This window comes from Globicephala melas, chromosome 13 (assembly GCF_963455315.2).
Source record: "Globicephala melas chromosome 13, mGloMel1.2, whole genome shotgun sequence".
NCBI classification, from domain to species: domain Eukaryota; kingdom Metazoa; phylum Chordata; class Mammalia; order Artiodactyla; family Delphinidae; genus Globicephala; species Globicephala melas.
In genome coordinates, this window is record NC_083326.1 from 81532953 (window position 1) to 81556059 (window position 23107).

At 34.6% G+C, this 23107-nt stretch overlaps 1 protein-coding gene across 14 annotated transcripts in view; it reads right to left on the reverse strand.

The window, feature by feature from the left end:
* IFT81 (intraflagellar transport 81) overlaps positions 1–23107 on the reverse strand; it is a 140652-nt gene that overhangs the window by 53882 nt on the left and 63663 nt on the right. For 11 of the 14 annotated variants that reach the window (XR_011376676.1, XM_030860290.3, XM_060283151.2 and 8 more), the window contains 7 exons: positions 22243–22332; positions 19694–19759; positions 19270–19380; positions 17223–17307; positions 11606–11769; positions 10201–10296; positions 1689–1835 (listed from right to left, as the gene is read on the reverse strand). Coding sequence is in view for 13 of the 14 variants with exons in the window: in XM_030860290.3 (XP_030716150.1) it covers positions 1689–1835; positions 10201–10296; positions 11606–11769; positions 17223–17307; positions 19270–19380; positions 19694–19759; positions 22243–22332 (759 nt within the window). In the remaining variant the exon portion in view is untranslated. Of the gene's footprint in view, positions 1–1688; positions 1836–10200; positions 10297–11605; positions 11770–13878; positions 13898–14206; positions 14450–17222; positions 17308–19269; positions 19381–19693; positions 19760–22242; positions 22333–23107 lie in introns of those variants that run through there. The other 3 variants (XM_070043410.1, XM_060283157.2, XM_060283158.1) reach the window with 3 other exon arrangements.

Genomic DNA, 23107 nt, shown 5'->3' on the forward strand with positions numbered 1-23107 from the left:
TGGCTTCCAAGTATCATTTAAAATACTCCCATGTCTTAAAGCAATCTGGAAGTGGATGTTAAAAGCCAAAGGAATTTTTTTTTGTACTGCAGGTTCTTATTAGTTATCTATTTTATACATATTCGTGTATATATGTCAATCCCAATCTCCCAATTCATCCCACCACCACCACCCACCACGCCCTCCCCCGCCACTTTCCCCCCTTGGTGTCCATACGTTTGTTCTCTACATCTGTGTCTCAATTTCTGCCCTGCAAACCGGTTCATCTGTACCATTTTTCTAAGTTCCACATATATGCGTTAATATACAATATTTGTTTTTCTCCTTCTGACTTACTTCACTCTGTATGACAGTCTCTAGATCCATCCAGGTCTCTACAAATGACCCAATTTCGTTCCTTTCTATGAAAGCCAAAGGAATTTTTCAATCAAGTGTTGACTTCTGAATTCTACTACCTTCCCAATAAGCTAGAAGGCATACTGGGAGGCTACAATCAGAAGCACCAGAGAAAAGTGGTGCTGTGGAAACAATTCATTTGTGTTTGGCATAGTTAAGGTTCATTGCCAATTTGTAACGGTATGAATTCAATAACTTTCCAAAGCCAAAAATGAAGTTTGGACCTGAGCAGCTTTTCAAAGTAGCTTTTGCTGAGGGCTAGTACTTAATATAAAATAAAAAAGCTGTTAGAGGTGGTAAAGTGAGGCAATGTTTAAGAATTAAAATATGACCTATTGGGCTTCCCTGGTGGCGCAATGGTTGAGAGTCCACCTGCCGATGCAGGGGACGCGGGTTCGTGCCCCGGTCCGGGAGGATCCCACGTGCCACGGAGCGGCTGGGCCCGTGGGCCATGGCCGCTGGGGCTGTGCGTCCAGAGTCTGTGCTCTGCAACGGGAGAGGCCGCAGCAGTGAGAAGCCCGTGTACCGCAAAATAAATAAATAAATAAAATAAAATAAAATAAAATAGAATATGACCTAGCACTTGATTTGCTAAAAAAAAAAAAAGCACTGAGTTAAAGGCAAGATATTTTGCTTCAGTCATTCACTCTTTCTTGAGCTAAGAAAGAGCGAAAGAGCCCTTTTATGAAAAGGAGATGGGGATTATATTTTGTCTATAAATGACAATATTACTTGTCCTACTAATCTCATGAGTCTGACAGAAGGATAAGTGAAATAAGAGCTGTTAAAGCATTGTTCAAAATGTAAAGTAGATAGCAATGTAAGACATAATTATATTTTTAAAATTTGTAAGCATTTACAACAGTCATTTTATGGTGCCAGTCCCACTGGCCAACTACACATTACTGACAAAGTAACTTAGTGATACTTTCTCAGCCCTTTATGGAATTATATTTATCAAAAAATATGAATATTTGTCTTATCTGTCAGTTTCTACTCATTTGGTTTCACCTTTATAACTTAATACTTATAATAAATAAACCCAATATAAATCCACCTAATTAAAAAGTGAAAATTTGGAACATTATCTCATAAAAATCACTAAAATCTCCATCATTATATATCAAGAATATCTCAATATTACTGCAAAGAGCTTTCAGTTTTAAATAAATAGGCTTCATAAAATAAATTAACTTCTCATTATTGACAGTCAAAATAAAAAGTAAAAAAAATTAGTGGTTTCAAACAAAAACAACACTCATATCCTTGTCCCATTAGACACCTCAACTTACTTCATCTCCCTTCAAAACTTCGGTGCCATCAAATTCACGGGTCTGATTTGTCTTCGCTGACACTTCTCTCTCAAGGTTGGCTAACTTCTCCTTTGCCTCCTGAAGTTCCTCAGCTTTGGCTTCTTTTTTACGAGAAATGATGGATGCCTAATTGAGCATTAAATATGAGTGTAAAATAAGATATACAATCAACTTTCTATTATCTTGTGAAATTAAGTATTTTTTAGATTTTACTGAGCTAAATTTTCAATATCAGGTTGACTTCTCCTGACAATAATACCCCTTGCCCTACTACCTACTATCACCAGTTATATATTTAGTATGAGTATGCATTGTGTGTGTATATATATATATATATATATATATATATAAAATACATTTATATTCTTTTTTGGCTGCACTGTGCGGCTTACAGGATCTTAGTGTCCCCAACAGGGATCGAACCTGGGCACCCGTGGTGAAAGCGCCGAGTCTAACGACTGGACCACCGGGGAATTCCCTGCAACGTATATTAAATAGCAACCTAAAAACATTATGGAAGACAAAAGCCCTGAAAATATAGGACGTATCAGCAGAGAAACAGAAATGCGATAGTAATAAAAATATTAAAATCTTGTTAAGTAACACTCAAATGCTAATGAAAATACCTTCTAGGTAAGTACAGAAGCTAACACTAGGTCTACTGTTTTTCTGCATGGTCGGTTTCCTTTCATTGGAAGAAAACAAGAATGCTTTATTCTCAAAACTACAACACAGGTCTTCTTATCTAAATTCATATCCATACTTTTAAAATAAAATGTTAAAACATTTATTATGTTTGGGGCAATCTAATAAATAAAATGCAGGTTCAAAATCAAACATCTGACTCACCAGAATTATGCAAACGTTTACACAATCCAGATGGCTGCTCTTAGCCATAATGGCAGCATTTTATATTAGTTAGCAACTCACGGGGGATTTCCTTAAATGAACCATGGCTGTACCGGTTTAAGAAAAACATTAGCTAAACTGTCTTCTCAAGTGAAATAGTACAAATATTTTCTTCAAACAAATTTGACAAGAAGGGGGAAATCTTTAGTCTAAACCCTTTAAAAAACTCTATTGTCCTCCCTGTTTAAAAAATGAAAAAAGACAGATGATGAAGGAATGTTTCCCTCTATAGAACTGTTTCAGCCAAAAAAAAAGAGAAGTAATGATTAGAGTACCAGAATTGTATAGGAATTGATGGTATGCTTCCTCAACATGATAAAATAAATAAATATAAACCTCAGCCCAAACCAGGATCTTATTTAATAGAGACATATGAGCATATATCCCGCCAAAGTCTGAAACAAGGTAAAAATGCCCAGCATCTCCACTACAATTTAATACTGTGCTGAAGGTATTTGTACACACCATTAGACAAGAGAAAGCAATTAGAAGCACAAGAATCTGAAAGGAAAAATTGGAATTTTCACAGTATATGATTATGTACCTAAAAAATCAAAAGAATCTACAGGAAATAAATCAATAGCTTTCATAGACAAATCAGTCAGAAAACATTTGGAAAGAAAAGCCCTCATTTATAAAAGCAAAAACCAAAATTAAATATGTAAGCATAAGTTTAACAAGAGAAGTTCCAAAATTTTATGAGGAAAACTATTCAACACTCCTGAAAGATACAAAAATAAACTTGAACAAATGGAGAGACATACCATGTTCTTAGATAGGAAGACTCAATATTGTAAAGATGTAAGTTCTAAGGTAATTGATAAATACAAGGCAACCCTAATAATTTTAAAAGTATGATTTTTTTCTAGAGATAGACAAATTGATAATAAAAAATTATTTGGAAGAACATACAAATAAGAATTGTAAGGGATTTCCCTGGTGGCGCCGTGGTTAAGAATCCGCCTGCCAATGCAGGGGACACAGGTTCAAGCCCTGGTCCGGGAAGATCCCACATTCTGCGGAGCAACTAAGCCTGTGCACCACAACTACTGAGCCTGCGTTCTAGAGCCTGCAAGCCACAACTACTGAGCCCATATGCCACAACTACTGAAGCCCACACGCCTAGAGCCCGTGCTCCGCAACAAGAGAAGCCACTACAATGAGAAGCCCACGCACCGCAACGAAGAGTAGCCCCCGCTCACTGCAACCAGAGAAAGCCTGTGTGCAGCAACGAAGACCCAATGCAGCCAAAAATAAATAAATTTATTTAAAAAAAAAGAATTGTAAGGAAACCCTAAAAAAGTAAAACAACTGGGGATGAAAATGGCTACTTTTATTAGATATTAGAACTTGATGATAAAGTTTCTATAATTAAAACAGTTAATATGGGTACATAAGCAGACAGGTCAACAGAACAACAGAAAATCTAGAAATAGATCCAATAGCATTTAAAAAATTTAAATAAAACAAAGGAGGACTCTCAAATCCATAGGGGAAAAATGGACTTTTTACCAACTGGTATTGGAACAACTGGATAATTGGACAGCATATACAATAAATACCATACACCAAAGAAAAATTCTAAACAGATCAAAGATTTAATTACAAAAATTAAATCACAGAATTCCAAAAAGGAAACTTGAGTAAATTTCTCTATAACTTTCAAGAGGGAAAAACATTCCTAAATATGACTTGAAACCTGAAATGATAAGTGAAAAAATTAATAAATTTGATTTCCTAAAAATGAAGAACTTTCCCATGGCAAAATAATACCATAAACAAAGTAAAAAGGCAAGTACCAAACTGGGGAAAATGTTACACTTATAAGCTAGATAAAGAGTAAATATTCCTGATATGTAAAGAGTTTCTAAAACTAGAAAAAAAAGGCCTACAGCCCTATAGAAAAATAGGTATAGATAGGAAGGGATAATTCACAGAAAAAGAATTAAAATGACTGTTACTCATGTGAAAAGATGCTCAACCTTGTTTATGGTAAGATAAAAAAAATTAAAACTATCATAAGATACCATTTCTCATCTACAAGGATGGCAAAAATCTTAAAGTTTGACAACATACTCTATCGGTGAGGCTGTAAGGAAACAGGTGCTTTCATACACTGCAGATAGGAATGTAAAATGCTAAAACCCCCATGAGGAGGAATTAGGCAATACTTAGCAAACTTACATCTACATTTATCGTTTGATGTAGCAATCTCACTTCTGAGACTATATCCCAAAGATACGCTGGCAAAAAATTGCAAAGACATAAACAAAAAGCTATTTATTTAAGTACGATTTGTAATAGCACAAAAATGGCAACAACCCAAATGTCCATTAATGGGGATTGGTTGAATAAACTGTGGTATAACCACTCAGTGCAGTATGTCTGTGAACAGGAATAAGCATATCCACTAGGACGGCTATAATAAAAAAGACAGATAATAACAAGTGTTGCTAAGAATGTGGAGAAATCAGAACCTTCATACACTGTTGGTGGGAATGTAAAATGGTACAGCTGTTTTGGAAAGCAGTCTGGCATTTCCTTAAAATGTAAAACACAGAATTATCATAGGAACCAACAACTGCACTCCTAGGAGTATACTCAAGAGAAATGAAAACTTATTTTGAAACAAAAACTTGTACAAGAATGCTCCTACCAGCATTATTCATAATAGCCAAAAAAGTAGAGACAACCCAAATGCTCATCAACTGGTGAATAGAAAAACAAAACGTGATATATCCATACAATGGGATATTATTCAGTAACAAAAAGGAATAAAGTATGTACAGATACATGCTACATCATGGATGAATTTTAAAAACTTTACACTAAGTAAAAGAAGCCAGTCACGAAGGACCACATATTGTATGATTCCATTTATATGAAATGTCCATGACAGGCAAATTTATAGAGATAGTTTGGTCTTTGGTAGGATTTGGGGGAAATGAGAAGTGACTGCTAATGATGGCTTTGGGGGTTATTTTTGGGGTGATAAAAATGTTCTAAAATTGATTGTGTAATGATTGCACAACTCTGTGATGCTAAAAACCATTGAATTGTAAATTTTAAATGGGTGAATTGTACAGTATGTAAACTGTATCTCAATAAAGTTATAAAGGAATAAAAATTATTTTACTATTCACAAGCATATATTAAGAAAAAAGCATGGAGAATAAAAGTGTATAATATGCTCTTCTTTCTCTGAGGATGGAAATATATGAATATATGTATATGTAATATTATTTTTAATGGAATAATAAACTATAAAATTAAAAAATACCTATGGGAGAAGGAAAGAATAGCATGGATAGCACAGAGGTAGATGCTAGAAACTTCAAATACTTCTTGTTTTATAGGTTTGACTTGGAATCATGTAAATATTTTAAATAATTATAAAATTAATCTCGAAAATGTAATCCATAAAAATCAAAATGACCATATATATTTATCCAGTTTCCTTTGTGGCCTAACCATACAGAAGAATTATTCCCAGTAACTTTAGAACAGTAATTTGGCTATATAACCCTAGGGGGATATATCCTAAAGACAACACAAACTAAAAAACAATTTTCAGCAGTAATCGTATTTTTGATGGTAGTATTGGTACTTTTATTTTGAAACTGTTGCATGTAATGCATGGATTTAAGCAAATGATGAACTATGTTGGTGCCAATGGAATGAAGCAAATAATGAATGCAATTATGTTGATGCTTCTGAGAACCAGAATTTTCAATTTGGGATAAGGAGGAAAATGGGAGATTGATGAGGTGAAGTAAAAACCCAGTAGTCCTGGAGGGCATTTCGTTTGTGGAACAGACAACCCTACACTTTCAAAACACAGATTCCAATGTCTAGTCATGGGTCAATTTAAAAGGTTGAAGAATATCTACCATTGGTCACGCCACAGGAGGCCAGGGACCATCATATTAAAATGGGTGTTGGGTCTTTTCCTTCCAGAGCAAAAAAGGGGGAGGTGGGGCTTACTGTGGGAAGTCATAAACCACAGAGAGATTAACCTAATCATCCTGGCTCTTTTCCACACTCCACCATGCCAAGCAAACATCCTCTGAGCAGTCAGCATGACAGTGCTTGGAAAAGAGTCATAATAATTACCCAGTATTTTCTGGATAGATCCTTGATACACCTTCTATATGTTTCTTTCATTCTAAAGTTGTTCTCTGAGGAGCTGATGTCTTATTCCAATAATGACCCATGCTTATCTGCTCTGATATGAGGCCATCTACTGAGCAGGAACCAATACTGTAGAATTCCCTCCTATTCAGAGAAGCCATATCAAAAGGACTGCTAGCCATCAATAACTGAGCAAGAACTGTTTTTCTATAAACAAATATTGGGCAGAATGGCCCTCTCTGACAGCAAAGTAGATATAAAAAAGTAATTCACCTAACTTCATCTCCTCTGTATTCCAGGGAATGGCAAATTGGAGATTTACTTACCTAGAATTTTAATTCATTCTTCAGGACCAAGTTAATAAAAGACCAAGAAACTCCTGATTAAACTGGATATGGAGTATTTTGTAGACAGGGCTGCAGATTTTGGCTTTGTTATATTTCTGCTTTCTCAGTTAACATTTCAGAGCTGAAACATTCCACATTCCCCAGCAGTGTGGGGGCCAACTCAGGCTTACAATTCTGACTAAAAATCACCCTGTGCTTCTAGCTTATCCGAATTTTCTGCCCCTCACTAAGCATTACACTATCCAGGAGATACACTAGCAAGTTGTGCAACTGAAAAAACCCCACACTTTTCATTTAGATTCTTGCAACTGTACCATATGTAATATTATCACTTTTTCTACATTTTGGTCAAATAAATTTTTATATCAACTAAAAACAAACAAACAAACAAAACCAGTAGTCTTGAATCTGAACTGAAAGGATCAGTATGAACTCATGGTGTACTTTATGAGAGAGAAAGAGAAAAAATACTTCCTAGCTCTGTCCACTAAAAAGACCTAAAAACAATGGCCACCCCAGTAGCAATGAGAAGTACTAATACCAGATTGTGGTCTGTAAATATCATTTCCTACTAAAACATATCAGGCTCATAGAAGAAAGTCTAATTCCAAGACTGGGGTAGGAAATGTAAAAGATGAGCCTAGAAACTATCTTAATCATACCAGAAAGCAAGGATGTTATCAAAGACAAGTAGTATTTTAAAAGGACTCAGTCCTACCAGCCAAAAATGGGACAATTTAAGCATCATTAAGGGAAATGTCTGCAACCTAAATTTCATTACATCTATGGTTCATAATAACATTAAATAGATAAGAAACCAAAAAAATTAAAAACTAACCCTAATTAATCATTTTTAATGTTAGACGCAACCAATCCATTTTGAAAACTGAAAAATAAAAATAAGAATCAAGCATGTACCCTGACTTTCCTATATGAACTATACTCCAGGATAACCAAATAGCTGATGAGAGGAGGTTTCTCTTTTCAGAAGTAGTCCAGCTCCAACATCGCTAATTATTAGAGAAATGCAAGTCAAAACTACAATGAGGTACCACCTCACACCAGTCAGCATGGCCATGATTAAGACGTCTACAAATAACAAATGCTGGAGAGGGTGTGGAGAAAAGGGAACCCTCCTACACGGTTGGTCGGAATCTAAATTAGTGCAGCCACTGTGGAAAACAGTATGGAGGTTCCTCAAAAAACTGAAAATAGAGTTGCCATATGATCCAGCAATACTACTCCTGGGCATATATATGGACAAAAACATAATTCAAAAGACACATGCACCCCTATGTTCATAGCAGCACTATTCACAATAGCCAAGACATGGAAACAACCTAAATGTCCGTTGACAGATGAGTGGATAAAGATGTGGTACATATATACAATGGAATACTACTCAGCCATAAAAAAAGAATGAAATAATGCCATTTGCAGCTACGTGGATGGACCTAGAGATTATCATACTAAGTAAAGTAAGTCAGAAAGAGAAAGACAAAAACAAGGTCCTACTGTACAGCACAGGGAACTATATTCAATATTCTGTGATAAGCCATAATGGAAAAGAATATAAAAAAAGAATGTATATATGTATAACTGATTCACTTTGCTGTACAACAGAAATTAACACAACACTGTAAATCAACTATATTTCAATTAAAAAAGTAGTCTGCTAATAAATGAAGAAGGAATCATAGTATCAACATTTTATTATCCCTAATGAAATAAATGGGCAGGCACTGATAATCAATGGCACAAAAAAAAATCACAAAAAAAGAGACAACCAGACATTAGTCCCTCCAAATGAAAGTATAAAATACCACTTAGAGAATATTCTTGACCAAAAAAAAAAAAAAAATCAAAACAGAACCTGTTCAAGCTTCTAGATCTAATATATAGGAAATACAGGAAACAGAGGAACATTTTAAAAGGACACCATCAGGCTGCAATCAGTAAAACACCAACTATGGGAAATGCTATAGGATAAATAAACAAGTTTCAATTTAAAAAACTGCAAGAAAATTATTAAATGAGTGGATAAATAAGTAGGGAAGAGAGCCTATAGATTAAAAGAGACAAATATATCAACCAAATGCAGTGTATAAATCCTGTATGGATCCTAATTAAAACAAAGCCACTGGGGGAAAAAAAAAACAGGAAAGGAAAAAAAGAAAGAAAGAGACAATCAAGGAAATCTGAACACTGATTGGATATTGGCCAATATTAAGGAAGTAATAAAAGTTTTCAAATGTGGTATGTTAAGTTTTTTAAAAGTATTTTTTAAAGATACGTTCTGAGATATTTGTAGATGAAATTATATGAAGTCTAAGATTTGCTTCAAATAATCCAGTTGGGGCGGGGGGTATAGATGAAATAAGAATGGCCATGATTGCTATAGCTGAGGCACACTGAGGGTTTACTGAACTATTTTCTCTACCTTTTTATATGGTTAAATTTTTCCATTATAAAAAGGTTCTTTAAAAAATTCTAGCATCCTTGAATAATGCTTTGTTATGTTGCTCAGTATTTTCTGAGGTTACAGAATGCTCTTCACACTAAACTCTTCTTGCCAAGGTTCTTGTCAGGTAATCCATGGCTGTCATTTGAGCCTTCTGTCTATTAATACATAACAACATATATACCCTCATGACTTCTGGATAAAATGATAAATGCCTTAGCACTAAAATTCAACTTATTCTGTATTTTTTCAAACTAACTCTAAACCTGAAAAAGTATATTGCCTTTAGTTCATTAAAGATTATAAATAGTCTTATTTATATCACTTAAAGTAAGCATTCATATAAAAAATCAAATTTCACACTCACAGATATAACCACAAAGAGCTCTATCACCACAGTTGGCAGACACTAAGGAAACTAAGCATTATCAGATATATTGAATTTCAAACCTGAACATGTGTCTTTTGTGTCTTTTCCACAAATTCTTTCTTATAATCTGGAGATTAGCAATGACAGGAGAACATTTATTCTTTGCTTCCTTCTCACTTTAAGACTATCGATAACACAGACCATGGTATTAATGAAAATGTTCACCAACAAGATTACAGACCTAAATATGTGAGCCAAAAGGAGTGGTCTTACCTGTTGCCTATATAGTGACAGTTTGCCTTCAATTGGCTCATTTCTCATCATTTTCTTTTCAATCAGCTGACTGATCTGTGTGTTTATTTCATTTATCTAAAACAGTATGAAAATAAAAAGGTTAAAACTCTGCCTATGATTACCCAAACTAAGGGACATCTGGCCAAACAAAACTTTGAATTTACAGTTGTTATTATCAGTAATTTGATGGGAGGATCAGCTCCATTAACATTATGAGTGGGCTGTTACGATTACTTTTAGAGACAACTTGCATTTCACAGTTCATGATATATATTTACACAATTTGATTACTTACATGGATTTAACCATCTATATCTAAATTATCCTAAAGTATTCTACATGAAATATTTATATATTACTATCAAAAAGATGATTTCTAAAAATCTGAAGTTATCCCTTTACCTAGGCTGTGACTTTCAAGTAACTGTAAGTGATAAAGCAAATCTGGACTAACATTCCCCAGGGATTTAGTACAAGGAATTCACGAACCCAGCTGAGAGTTGACATGAATGACATCTAAAAACCCTTCCTGTTCTAATGAATGATCTATGATTCTATAATAGCTGTCACTTATCCTATTGACTAATCGAAACTTTTCTCAAATGTAGTAAAACTGAATAAAGCCAACAGAAGCATATAGTCCTATAATAAATTTTTTTAAATTACATGGCTTTCAGTATAACTATCCTTTGAAAAACTAGAATTTTCCTGTTAATCTTATAACATTAAACTGAGCCAAATCTGACTTGGACAACTAATTTCTATACATAAATTAAAAGAATAAAGTCATTAGAATTATGTATTTAATTGTAGTGGCTATTAAGCACATTAAAGTCAAAATCTTTCAATCAATTTTCATGATATTTAATTATTATTTTAAAAAATATACATTTGATTAGTGTTTTTAGGGAAGAAAAATGTTATGATACCAGGTTTCAATGAGCATTACAAGAAAGTTTAGTAATTCCAAAGCAGGCATAAAAAGCTAATAAAAATCATTAGCTTTAAATACAAAATTGCTATAACATTATTCTTGGAAATAAAAAGTAATCACATTTACGATATTTTAAAAATTGTCAACTAAATTATTATATTCTGAATATATAAACTTATGAGTCAATCATATACATTAATTTATATATCCAAGTTACCCACTTTCCTAATCAGTTGACTAGGTTTATATAACACCATGTGGATTAAGTGACAGCATTATGTGCTACAATTTCTCGTAAAGAACAACTCCTCATAAGAGCTGTCAGCTCTTAGCACAGGTTAACTTAAGAGTCAAGAGTAGGACACTATAGAAAGCAGTTCACATAATTTTCACAGGAGTGGGGATGAGATAAAATTGGAAGCTTATAAAAAGAAGATGATTGTTACTTACTTTAGATTCAAGTTCAAGAAGATCAGAATGACCCATAGCAGGCTCTGAAACCACTTTCTGTAAAAAATGCAATTCTTTTTTCTTGTTCTCTAATTCTTTAGGAAATTTTTCAGTTACCATATATGAATTAAACTTTATCTCCTCCTCTAGCCTCTTCATTAAACCTATAAAAATAAAATAAATGAATATTCAGCCCAAGAGAGTAGGTAAAGTGATGCTTTGTACATTTTAAAACATAAGACCTGGATAGTATGGCACATCCATTGAAAGCATTCTGTATAATACCTAGCATAGAACAATAAAAGATTGGCCACTGAAATTTTTTGCTGTTAATTAGAGTGATAATGAAGGACAATTTACATAGAAGAATATTTAAATTATAGAAAAAGTAATATTATGATCTTTCCAAATTACCACCTAATTCTTTTACAGTCCACAATATGCAAAAATAACCTTTACGGTGCCAAATATTTTGTTGGGTCATATTTTGTCGTCTAAGTATTTAAGGAATCCATGAACCAAATGACAACACAAATGAAATCTAATCCAGGTTATTTCTTCTATAAGTGGTCATTTATTCTTCTTCTTTTGCAGTACTTATGATGCAATTTATATTTCTATTCTAATACTTCATAAATGGTAATACATTATCATTTTTAGCTTTAAACCAATGAAGATATTACTAAAGGTACAAGTTAAAATCTGAAAAAGAGAAATTATCTACATTCATAAACATTTTCAGTTTTCCATGTTTGGTAGTTTTGATTTTGTAAAGTATTAGTTTACAGTTAAGTGGCAACTTAAATTACATTTTCTTATTCTGGCAGTATTAGTTTACAGTTAAGTGGCAACTTAAAATACATTTTCTTATTCTGGCAGAGTGAACAAACATACACATATACAGATTTTCAGTGAATAATGGTTTTGTTATAAATTCCCAGCCTTGAGAGCTTTAAAAAGTTTATTTCAGATCTTTCCATTACACATTTACAAATTCTGGCTTGACTTTTTAAAACACTGGATTTCCGGTTTAAGTAATCTACGTACGTAGATTGCATAATAAATCTCAGCCAAAGCCTTAAAAGTATTTTTAGTTCTGCTGTGCTAACCGTATATTAATGTGTAAAAATTTATTAATGGTAAATTCACGAGTTTTCCATTCATCCCTACAATTTTCCACCTCTTTTTTTAGGGACTGGGGATAGGAAGGGAAAAGAAAGTGTTTACTGAATCACACTATAATTAGGCAGACATTCCTATATGGTTTCCGATTAACTCTACCACCTGGCTTCTTTGGCTATTAGATGACTAGTTTTTCCACCTTCAAGTTCTTAAACATAGTGCATGTAATCAGAGATGCAAGAAATCAAAATCTAAAATGTTTTTAAAGATTTAAAATTCTTTAATATTACTTTCCTTATTTAAAAAAAGTTTCTAATTCTAGAAAATACAAACCAATCTATAGTAACAGAAAGCAGATCAGTGGTTGCCTGGGGTGGGTTAGAGAGGCAGAGAGGGACAGGAGTGAGATATTACAAAGGGGCACAAGGAAATGTTTAGAGGTGATGGATATATTTGTTATTTTGATTAAGGTTGACAGTTTCACTAGTGTATATGTATGTCAAAACTTATCAAGTGTATACTCTAAACATGTGCTGTTTACTGTATGTCCATTTTACCTCAGTAAAGCTATTAAAAAACAAACACAGAGTTTCCATCACATTTTAAATTCTTCTCTTAAAAATTTTAACTTATGAAAAGTGGACACGTTTCTATGCAGTTTTTTAAAAATTATCTTTGAAAATCCTGGTGAAATTAAATATAAGGTCACTTAAGATCTCCGCAAACATTTTGATTAAAAACCCTTTGAAAACGTCTCACTGATCCTATTACAACTGAATGAGTAGCTTCTTTTACATAATAAATCTCAGGAATATGTAGAGTATAAAGATGAATTAACAAGTGAGTATTTTATAATACAGCTGTTACTCTGAAAAAATACAAATTATACTGTTATACTAAAAATACTTTTATGTTATTTAAGCAAACAGAAATTTTTTGTAAGCCATTTGTTGTTACTAAAAAATTTCGATGGACCTTATTAAACTAAATACCTGAAGCAACTGAACATCTGTTTACTCTTTTCCTAGGCTGCTGAATATAATCCTTAAGACTCTGCTTCCCAGAAAGATGTCAACAAATCAGGAACTCCTTAACTTCCTGCTCCCCACTCCCTGTCCATCCACAAAAAACATATATTGCACACATAATACCTTATTTTTATATTTTCAGCCATTTTTTTTTCTTACTTGATTTCCCTCCTACCCGTGGAAAAGATCATTTTCTTCCTATGCAGGGTTAAGGTCTCTACTCCCACCACCCAACTATTTAACAGATTGTTTACTGAATGCTGGCTGTGTGTAATCTGTGTGCTAAGGCCTGAAAATAGAAAGAACAATTATGCCTTGGTGACTAGCCTGTTTAGCTGTGTCAGAGTCAGATATGCCAACAATTAACATATTATGGTAATTGCTGTAGAACATTCAGCGCAATACAGGGACACAATGGGAGCACACAGGAAAGGTTGTTACCAATTCTCACCTTTTCCTCCTGAATCTTCCAATCTTCCTTTGTCTGACTGACTCTCCAGCAATGTGAACACCACTAGACCACTACCCTGCCTCAATCTATGCACAGTACTATATTTCTCAATCATTTGCACACTCTCTCCCTTGCTTTCTTTTCAAAGACAAGCAGTCAGAAGAAGCCTGCCCTTTTATCTCTACTTCTTCCTCCATCATTTGCTTAGCTTACTACATTTATGTTCTTTTAGGTCACTCTGCCTTGGCATGGAATGTCTTCCACTCTTCTACCTCTCCAGCTTTAATTTAACTCAATTGCCACACCTCCAGGAAACCATTTGACTCTGTGTTAGCGTTTAGTGCTCTTTGCCTCTTTGTTCTCATGGGAGCCTGTGCTGAGCTCCATCGGTGTATTTGTCACACTGCATTATAATTGTCCACTGCTTGTCATTTCTCCATTAGACTGTGAGCACTTTAATAGAAATAGCTTTTCTTTCTATTCCTAGCACTTAGCACAGTATCTGACAAGTAGCAGATGTCCAGTAAACACTGAATTAATGGACTATTGGTTTTGAGCCAATTACTTCTGTTACTGCGTAACAACACAATTGACTTTACTGTTTAGCATCATCTACTAACATTTCGAGAGATGCCCAAAACAGAACAACTTTATTTGTCCATTTTATTACTAAATAATTATGTATTTCCTGGCCCAAACAATTCTATTTAGGCTAGAAAGCCAAAGCAAAACAAAGTCTATCAATTCAAACAAAAAATGAAATATTACTAATACTATAAATATCTTTGGATATTCTGTTTAGTTACCAGAATTAAAACATAATAGCAAGAAATATTTAACCAAATAAAACTGAGGATAAGCAGAAACACATGTTCAGGCTAACATTTTAAGTTGTATTAAACTGTACTGATCAATCAATTTTTCTGCATACCAAATCTTTCAATTCTTATATACATTACCTTCCTTTTCAAAAATTCACTATTAATGTTAAGTTCTAGAAATTTCTTAGCAAGGATAGACATATGAAAACAAATTGCTTATTGATATTAATTTTTAAATGGCTATAATTTAAGGAATTTCTTTTGAAGATTTATCTTAATTTTTTACAGTAAAGATGTGAAGGACCCTACATCAAACCCAAAGAACATATACTAAAAAGATATACTATATATAATACTAAGGAGGAAAAAAAGCACTAAAAAATTACTTTCTTTTGTCCTAAACATTCTCCTAAAAGGTGAAAACTTAGTGAATAAGGAATCAAATGACACCAACAACTAAATGCATGGCAACTTCCAGGTACTGCTTGAATCTGAATTTATGACTGAGAGGAGTCAGAGATTCTATGGAAAGCCACTAATTAATACGTATGAACCATACATTTTATAGGGAGTACTATACTGGTTTCTTAAATATCAATTAAATATGCCGTATTTCCTTGATTTTAAGATGCCATCAACTAAATTACAAATACCATGTGAAATGCATACATAAAGTATAAGATGTATCTCAATTGCAAAACCAATTAAAATGGTAAAGAACATGTGTCTAGAATCAAGGAAATACTGTATTACCTCTTTCAACAGCTTTATTGAGATATAATTTACCACACAGCCATAAAATTCATCTGTTTAAAGTGTACAATTCAATGGCTTTTAGTAAATTCACAGAATTGTGTAACGATTACCACAATCAATTTTAGACCATTTTAATCAGCTTAAAAAGAAGCCTCTATACCCACTAGCAGTCACCTCCTCCCCCCATCATCCACCTACCAACACAGCTGTCCTCCCCTACAGTTCCCCAACCCTAGGCAATCACTAGTTTGACTTCCATCTCTATGGATTTGCTTATTCTGGAAATTTCATACAAATGGGGTCATATAATATGTTTTTGTGACTAGTTTCTTTCACTTAAGATGTTTTTGGGGTTCATGCATATTGTAGCATGTATCAACACTTCATTCCTTTTATTGTTGAATAACATTCCACTGTATGGATATGCTACAGTTTGTTTATTCATTCATCAGTTTAGGGATACTGGGGTTGTTTTTACTTTTTGGCTATTATGAACAATGCTGCTATGAACATTTATGTACAACTTTTTGGGTGGACATATGTTTTAAACTCTCTTGGTAGAATAAAATTGCCGGATCATATGGTAATTCTAGGTTTAACACTTTGAGGAACTGCCAAACTGTTTTCCAAAGTGGATGCATCATTTTACATTCCCACTAGCAAAGTATGCAGGTTCCAATTTCTCTACATCCTTGTCAACACCTGTTATTGACTGTCTTTTTTATTACAGTCATTCTGTATATTATATCTTAGAGTATAATATTTCACAGAATACTAGAAAAAGATAAATTAACCTGAAATATACTGAAATATACTGAAATATTTCAGTATAATAAATTATACTGAAATATTTCTCCAATACCAATGAGAACTTTTTACTGCTCTTCCAATTTACATGGTCTCCCTTCTGATGAGCACACTTAAAAAATGCCTAGGATAGGTTTGGTGGTATAATCTGGGATATCAGAACAATGTATCCTCTATGTAAAGCTAATGTGCCAGCAGAGCCAGGGATACCCATGTCATTAGCACAACCCAAAATATGAAACAACACTCAGTTTTAAGGGTCCAGCATTTTACTCTTTTTCTTTATAGCCCTGGCACTAAAACAATATTCACATTTTTTCCATCCATCATTCTCATAAAATACATTCTAAGTATTTTATACATTCACACACCAGAGAGCCTCTCTCCATCGTGGTTTTCATTAGTTCACCCTCTGACAAAACACTGAAAGGGAATTTAAAAACCACAGGTGAACACTTAAGGATGTCTTCATCAGGGCTGTCACTTGCTAGCTAGGAAATGATGCCCTAAAATGCTGAGCTATCACTTGATGATAATTAGTTCCCATTAGTAAGGAAGACTACTGATTTAAATTAATATTCTCGCTAATATGATGACTTATATTATATGATCATCATATAATTTCCACTTACTTTCAGGCTTCGCATCTGCTGCTGCATGGCGCATACTTTTCAACTGGTTTTGTATTCTTTGCAGTCTCTGCACTGCATGAAATAGCTTTAAAATACAATTAGATCTATTACTTCCTTAGTCTAATGAAACCTACCATTCATAGACATGCAATGAAAAATACAAGTTCCACATAATTATTATGCTGTAAAGGGAACAAATGATAAGAACTAAAAAATTACTAAGCTAAACCCAAAATGTAATTGGTTCGCTCAATACCCTCTCATGTAAATCTTAAAAGAAAAGCTTTCAGAAACTTTTTCTTTAGTTATTTGTTGAATTAGGTGATCAAGGAAAAATGCTGGTTAGAAAAGTATATGCACCAGGCTTTTCTGTTAAAACATGGTTTTCTTTATTCTAAGGAATGCTAGCATTCTCAGAAATGATGGCTCAGGAACCAGAAACTGATGCTAAGTAACCATTCAGGGCTTGGGCAATGCAGCTTACTGCTGCAGGGTAACTATTATGATGCCAAGCCAAGTTCCAAAAGAGCCAAACATCTAAACTGCTCACTTAGTAGGAAATGAAGCTGATTTGAAATATATTTTTAATGTACAAGTCTACTCAGTGTTAAGATAGATTTTTTTTTTTTTTGCGGTACACAGGCCTCTCACTGTTGTGGCCTCTCCTGTCGCGGAGCACAGGCTCCTGACGCGCAGGCTCAGCGGCCATGGCTCACGGGCCCAGCCGCTCCACAGCATGTGGAATCTTCCCAGACCGGGGCACGAACCCGTGTCCCCTGCATCGGCAGGCGGACTCTCAACCACTGCACCACCAGGGAAGCCCTAAGATAGATTTTTAATAAAATAGAAGAAATACTTTCTGGCTGGGAATTCCCTGGTGGCGCAGTGGTTAAGAATCCACCTGCCAGTGCAGGGGACACAGGTTCGAGCCCTGGTCCGGGAAGATCCCACATGCCGTGGAGCAACGAAGCCCATGCGCCACAACTACTGAGCCTGTGCTCTAGAGCCTATGAGCCACAACCACTGAGCCCATGCGCCGCAACTACTGAAGCCCGTGTGCCTAGAGCCCATGCTCCACAACAAGAGAAGCCTCTGCAATGGGAAGCCCGCGCACCACAGCAAAGAGTAGCCCCTGCTCGCTGCAACTAAAGAAAACCTGCGCGCAGCAATGAAGACCAAATGCAGCCAAAAATAAATAAATAAAATAAATTTTTTTTAAAAAAGAAATTCTGGCCAAATTATTTTTTCTTTAAGGCAAAGTCTAAAAACGTGGAGTGTGGGTAATTTTGACCCTTTTCAAGATCTGCTTATTTGCCCATGGAGTAAAGTGTAAAGAATACAGTGATCAGTGGAATAAAATGGATGTTTTTTCATAGCCCCACAATCTCAGGACACCCTTTAAGAGATTCTAGAAGTTTTATTAGCAGTTAATCTTACTGCTTAACATTACAATGGATATTCTGTAATGCTGGAACAACATGAGTTAAGCATGGGCCAAAAGATAGTGTATAGATACCTACAGAGAATAGAACCCAAAAGATGGTATTGTTTTTGCTGTTGGTGCCACACAATACTCTTTTGTTGTTGTTATTTGTTTGTTTGTTTTTATAAATTTATTTATTTACTTTATATTTTATTTTTGGCTGTGTTGGGTCTTCGTTTCTGTGCAACAGCTTTCTCCAGTTGCGGCGAGCAGGGGCCACTCTTCATCGCGGTGCGCGGGCCTCTCACTCTTGCGGCCTCTCCCGTTGCGGAGTATAGGCTCCAGATGTGCAGGCTCAGTAGTTGTGGCTCACGGGCTTAGTTGCTCCACGGCATGTGGGATCTTCCCAGACCAGGGTTCGAACCCATGTCCCCTGCATTGGCAGGCAGATTCTTAACCACTGCGCCACCAGGGAAGCTCACCACACAATACTCTTAAAAAGAGTATTTCATCATGTTAACAAAGGGAATCGTGAACTACAATTCTAAAAAATCTTCTTTACATTTGAATGATCAGCAGGAACTATTTCTTTCACAATGAGAATATAAACTTTTATGTGGGTACCTGATTCTTTTGTTCCTGTTTCTGTTGTGCAAGAAATTCTTCTCTCTCTTTCTCAACTCGAAGTTGCCTTGCTATTTTAAGCATCCGTTGATGATTCTGAACTGTCTCCACCTACAGTGAGGGAATAAATAGTATATATTACTATCAGGTTTAAGAAAGACGTTAGCATGTCATGTGACTCAGACATCCACTTATCATTTCCTTTTGGTAAACAGTATTCCCTAGAGATGACACTAAAGTTTCAGACTCCAGGTCCTTAACAAGTTTTGGGCTGCTGCCTAGGGAGATTCCCTTTCCATCAATGTATTTGACTCCAGCCTCCGATGTACACTCATGCCTTGCTTAATCTTTATTTGCATTCCTAAATCTTTGCAAGTCCTTGGGAATTGGGGCCAAAGTCTTACAGTGCTAATTCTTGCCTTACCCTTTTCTTCAAACGTTCAACTCTCTTAATGAGCTGATCCTTTTCTTCCTCCATTGCACTGATATCCTAAAAAGTAGTCAAGAAGACGTTATAAGAAAAAGTATTCTTTGTCTGTAGAATTCAGATAAGGTCTTTACATGATTATGCATCTACCATTTCCATCACTTATAACCAGAGCATTAAGGAACAAAGATCCTCTTTTGGATGAAGGGCATTTCTATTCCCACCCCTCACCCCAGGGTTCTTTATGCAGGGTAATTTATTTGGTAGCTTGGTGTTCATCTAGAAAAGCAACTGAAACAGGTTACAAAGCAGTAAGGTAAAGCTGCCAACCAGACATTTGTGTTCTAATTCCAAATATGGGCACATGATTTTTAAAAAATCTTCTATAATGGAAAGTGTACAGGTCTAAAAACATGAACAACAGCTGCTGACATCCCGTCTGCTCTGTTAAATACCAAACTATATATTCTGTCAATTTTCCACCAAAATTATTTTTAAGGCTATGGTGTTTTCAAGACATAAATTTGTATCTGGTTTTGTCAATTAACCAATTCCATCGCTAAAAATAAAGATTTCAAAAATGTCATTTAACCAGCTCCACAATAGTTTCTAGTGAAAACAAACAAAAAATCCTTCCTAACCCAAAAAACTAATAGGCTAACTCTCACAGTAATAATAAAAGGAAAAATATATACGGTAGTCAGTACTGACAGGATTTGGGAAAATAGGCACTGTTACTACTGGTGGCATTATATTGAAGAACAATATCAAAAGTCTTAAAATAAATGTGTATGCATTCTGGCTCAGTAATTTCACCTCTGGGAATCTATAAAGATCCTCATAGATGTCAATTATATCTAAAATTTGGAAATGACCCAAATGTCTGAGGATTATTAAGTAAATCATGGCACAACACAATGAAAATCACTAAAAATCATGAAGAATGTTGAATGACATGAGAAAAAGTCATGATATGACATTACTTGAAAGAAGCAGATTATAACATTTATATATAATACAATACCAAGAAAAATATATTAAATATATTCACTAAAATATCAGTAGCAGTTATCACTAGAGCATGGCATTTTGAGTGAATTATTTTCTATTTTTTGCTTAATCATACTTCTTTACAAAGAATATGTTGAAAAATACTTTGGTAATAATTAATAAAATTAAAATCACAGACGCTAAGTTATTTTATCATTTTAGTTTACTCACATGACATAATGGAGGAACCATAGATAGACATCACTCTTATTCCATACTTTGTGATAACTATCTACTTATGGGTCTTTCTTTTCCATTAGATGTGAGTTCATCTTTCATTTCTTATACATTCATACATACATTCTCAAACTCTTATTGAGAACCTCCCACATGCAGGGCACTGTGATAGGCACTGGGGATACTGTGGTGAACAAGATATGTAGACGTGGTCCCTGCCCTCACTGGGTTTAAATACAGTTGGTAAGACAGGCATTAAAATAATCATAAGTGTAATGAGTGTTATGAAACAGAAAGAACTGGGGGGAACTAATCTATCTAGGGAATCAGGGAAGGCCTCCCTGAGGAAGCAACTTCTAATGTTTCCTGTTTGAATGAGAAGATAAAGATGTGATTTCTAAAAATACAAAATCCATGAAAGTGAGAATTAGCAATTGTTTAGAGAAAGAACTTACACACCTAGCAAGAATATAAAGACATTTTTTGGAGAACACTAAGTAACATACATCAAAAGTCCTAAAAATTCTCATATGTTTTAATAAGCAATTCTACTTCTAGGAATTTACTCTAAGGAAACAATCGCAGGTACCCCCAAATAAATTTATGTAGAAGATAATCACAGCATTATCTATGACAGCAAAAAATGAAAACAAAACACCAAAAATTGTTAGACTATCCATACCACAGAATATTAAATTAATATTAATAATTAATTAATATAAATTTAGTCATGAAAAATCATACTGTAGAAAGATAACAATAGGAATATATTCCCATGTAATGATTAAAAAACAAATAATTATGTATAGCATGATCCCAAATACACACACACATATATATTTTTTTCTATATCATATATATATATTAGATAAAGACCCAATTTTTTTTTTTTTTTTTTGCGGTACGCGGGCCTCTCACTGTTGTGGCCTCTCCAGTTGTGGAACACAGGCTCTGGACGTGCAGGCTCAGCGGCCATGGCTCACGGGCCCAGCCGCTCCGCAGCATGTGGGATCTTCCCGGACCGGGGCACGAACCCATGTCCCCTGCATCAGCAGGCAGACTCTCAACCACTGCGCCACCAGGGAAGCCCAAGACCCAAATTTTAATTGCTTTTAATCCATGGTAATGGTCTATATAGTACATAAGAACTAATTATGAAGTTACCCTGGCCTCATTAATTTCTTCAGTAAAGAATCAGCAAAGGTCCTACAAAAGAAAATTTGCCATTTGCTATCACTAGTTTCCACATAATCTTAAGACTCATACTGAATTTAATTCAAGTTCCCCAAAAAATGGTTATTATGTTTTTTTTCCTTTACCCTTCTTATTTCTGCTGTAGAAAATCCAGATGTCTTGAGCTGCTCACATTCTTTATGCAAAGTTTTAAAGGCTTCCATCAAATCTTCATACTAAAAGAACAAGTTAAAAAATTATAAACTAGTGACTAGATCCAGTAGGCTTTTCTTAATCAGGTTATCTATTAAAGTGATTACTTAATCGGTATAGAACAGCATTTAAATATATCCTTAAACATTTATACAGGACACAAAAAAAGTTGGTGTATATAATCTGGCCTCTAAAGATTTCTCTGGTTACTTCCCTAACTAACACTCTATTCACTAGCTTTGTTGATCTTCTTTCAATCCCTGGATTATTCCACCTTCACTTTACACACCCTATTCCCTCTGAGAATACTCTGTGACTCCCTCACCATTTGCCAGGATAGCTCCTATTAATCCTTCAGGTCTCAGCACAGACACCACTATCCTCAAAGAAGCCTTCTCTAGCCCTGTACCTATTCCATATCAGAGTACCATGATATCAGAGTAAATATCATATAAAATTATAATTGCTAGTTACTTTAGACAGTGAGAGTCAGGAGGATAAGAATCATATTACTTGTGGAGACTTCTACATTCCTAGGGCCTAGCATAGTGCATAACCAATACAGGTGTGCAATAAAAAGTAGTTAAATGAATGAAAAAAATCACAACTCATCCAAAATTTTTTAAAAATAGGTCTTTTTGTGGATAATGACAGAAAATTAATAATATTTTTTCTTGACTGATCATATTCTGCAAGTCTGTAAATCATTCTAAAACTCTTCATTCAGAAAGACAATGTTCATTTTTTTTTTTTTTTTTGCGATACGCGGGCCTCTCACTGTTGTGGCCTCTCCCGTTG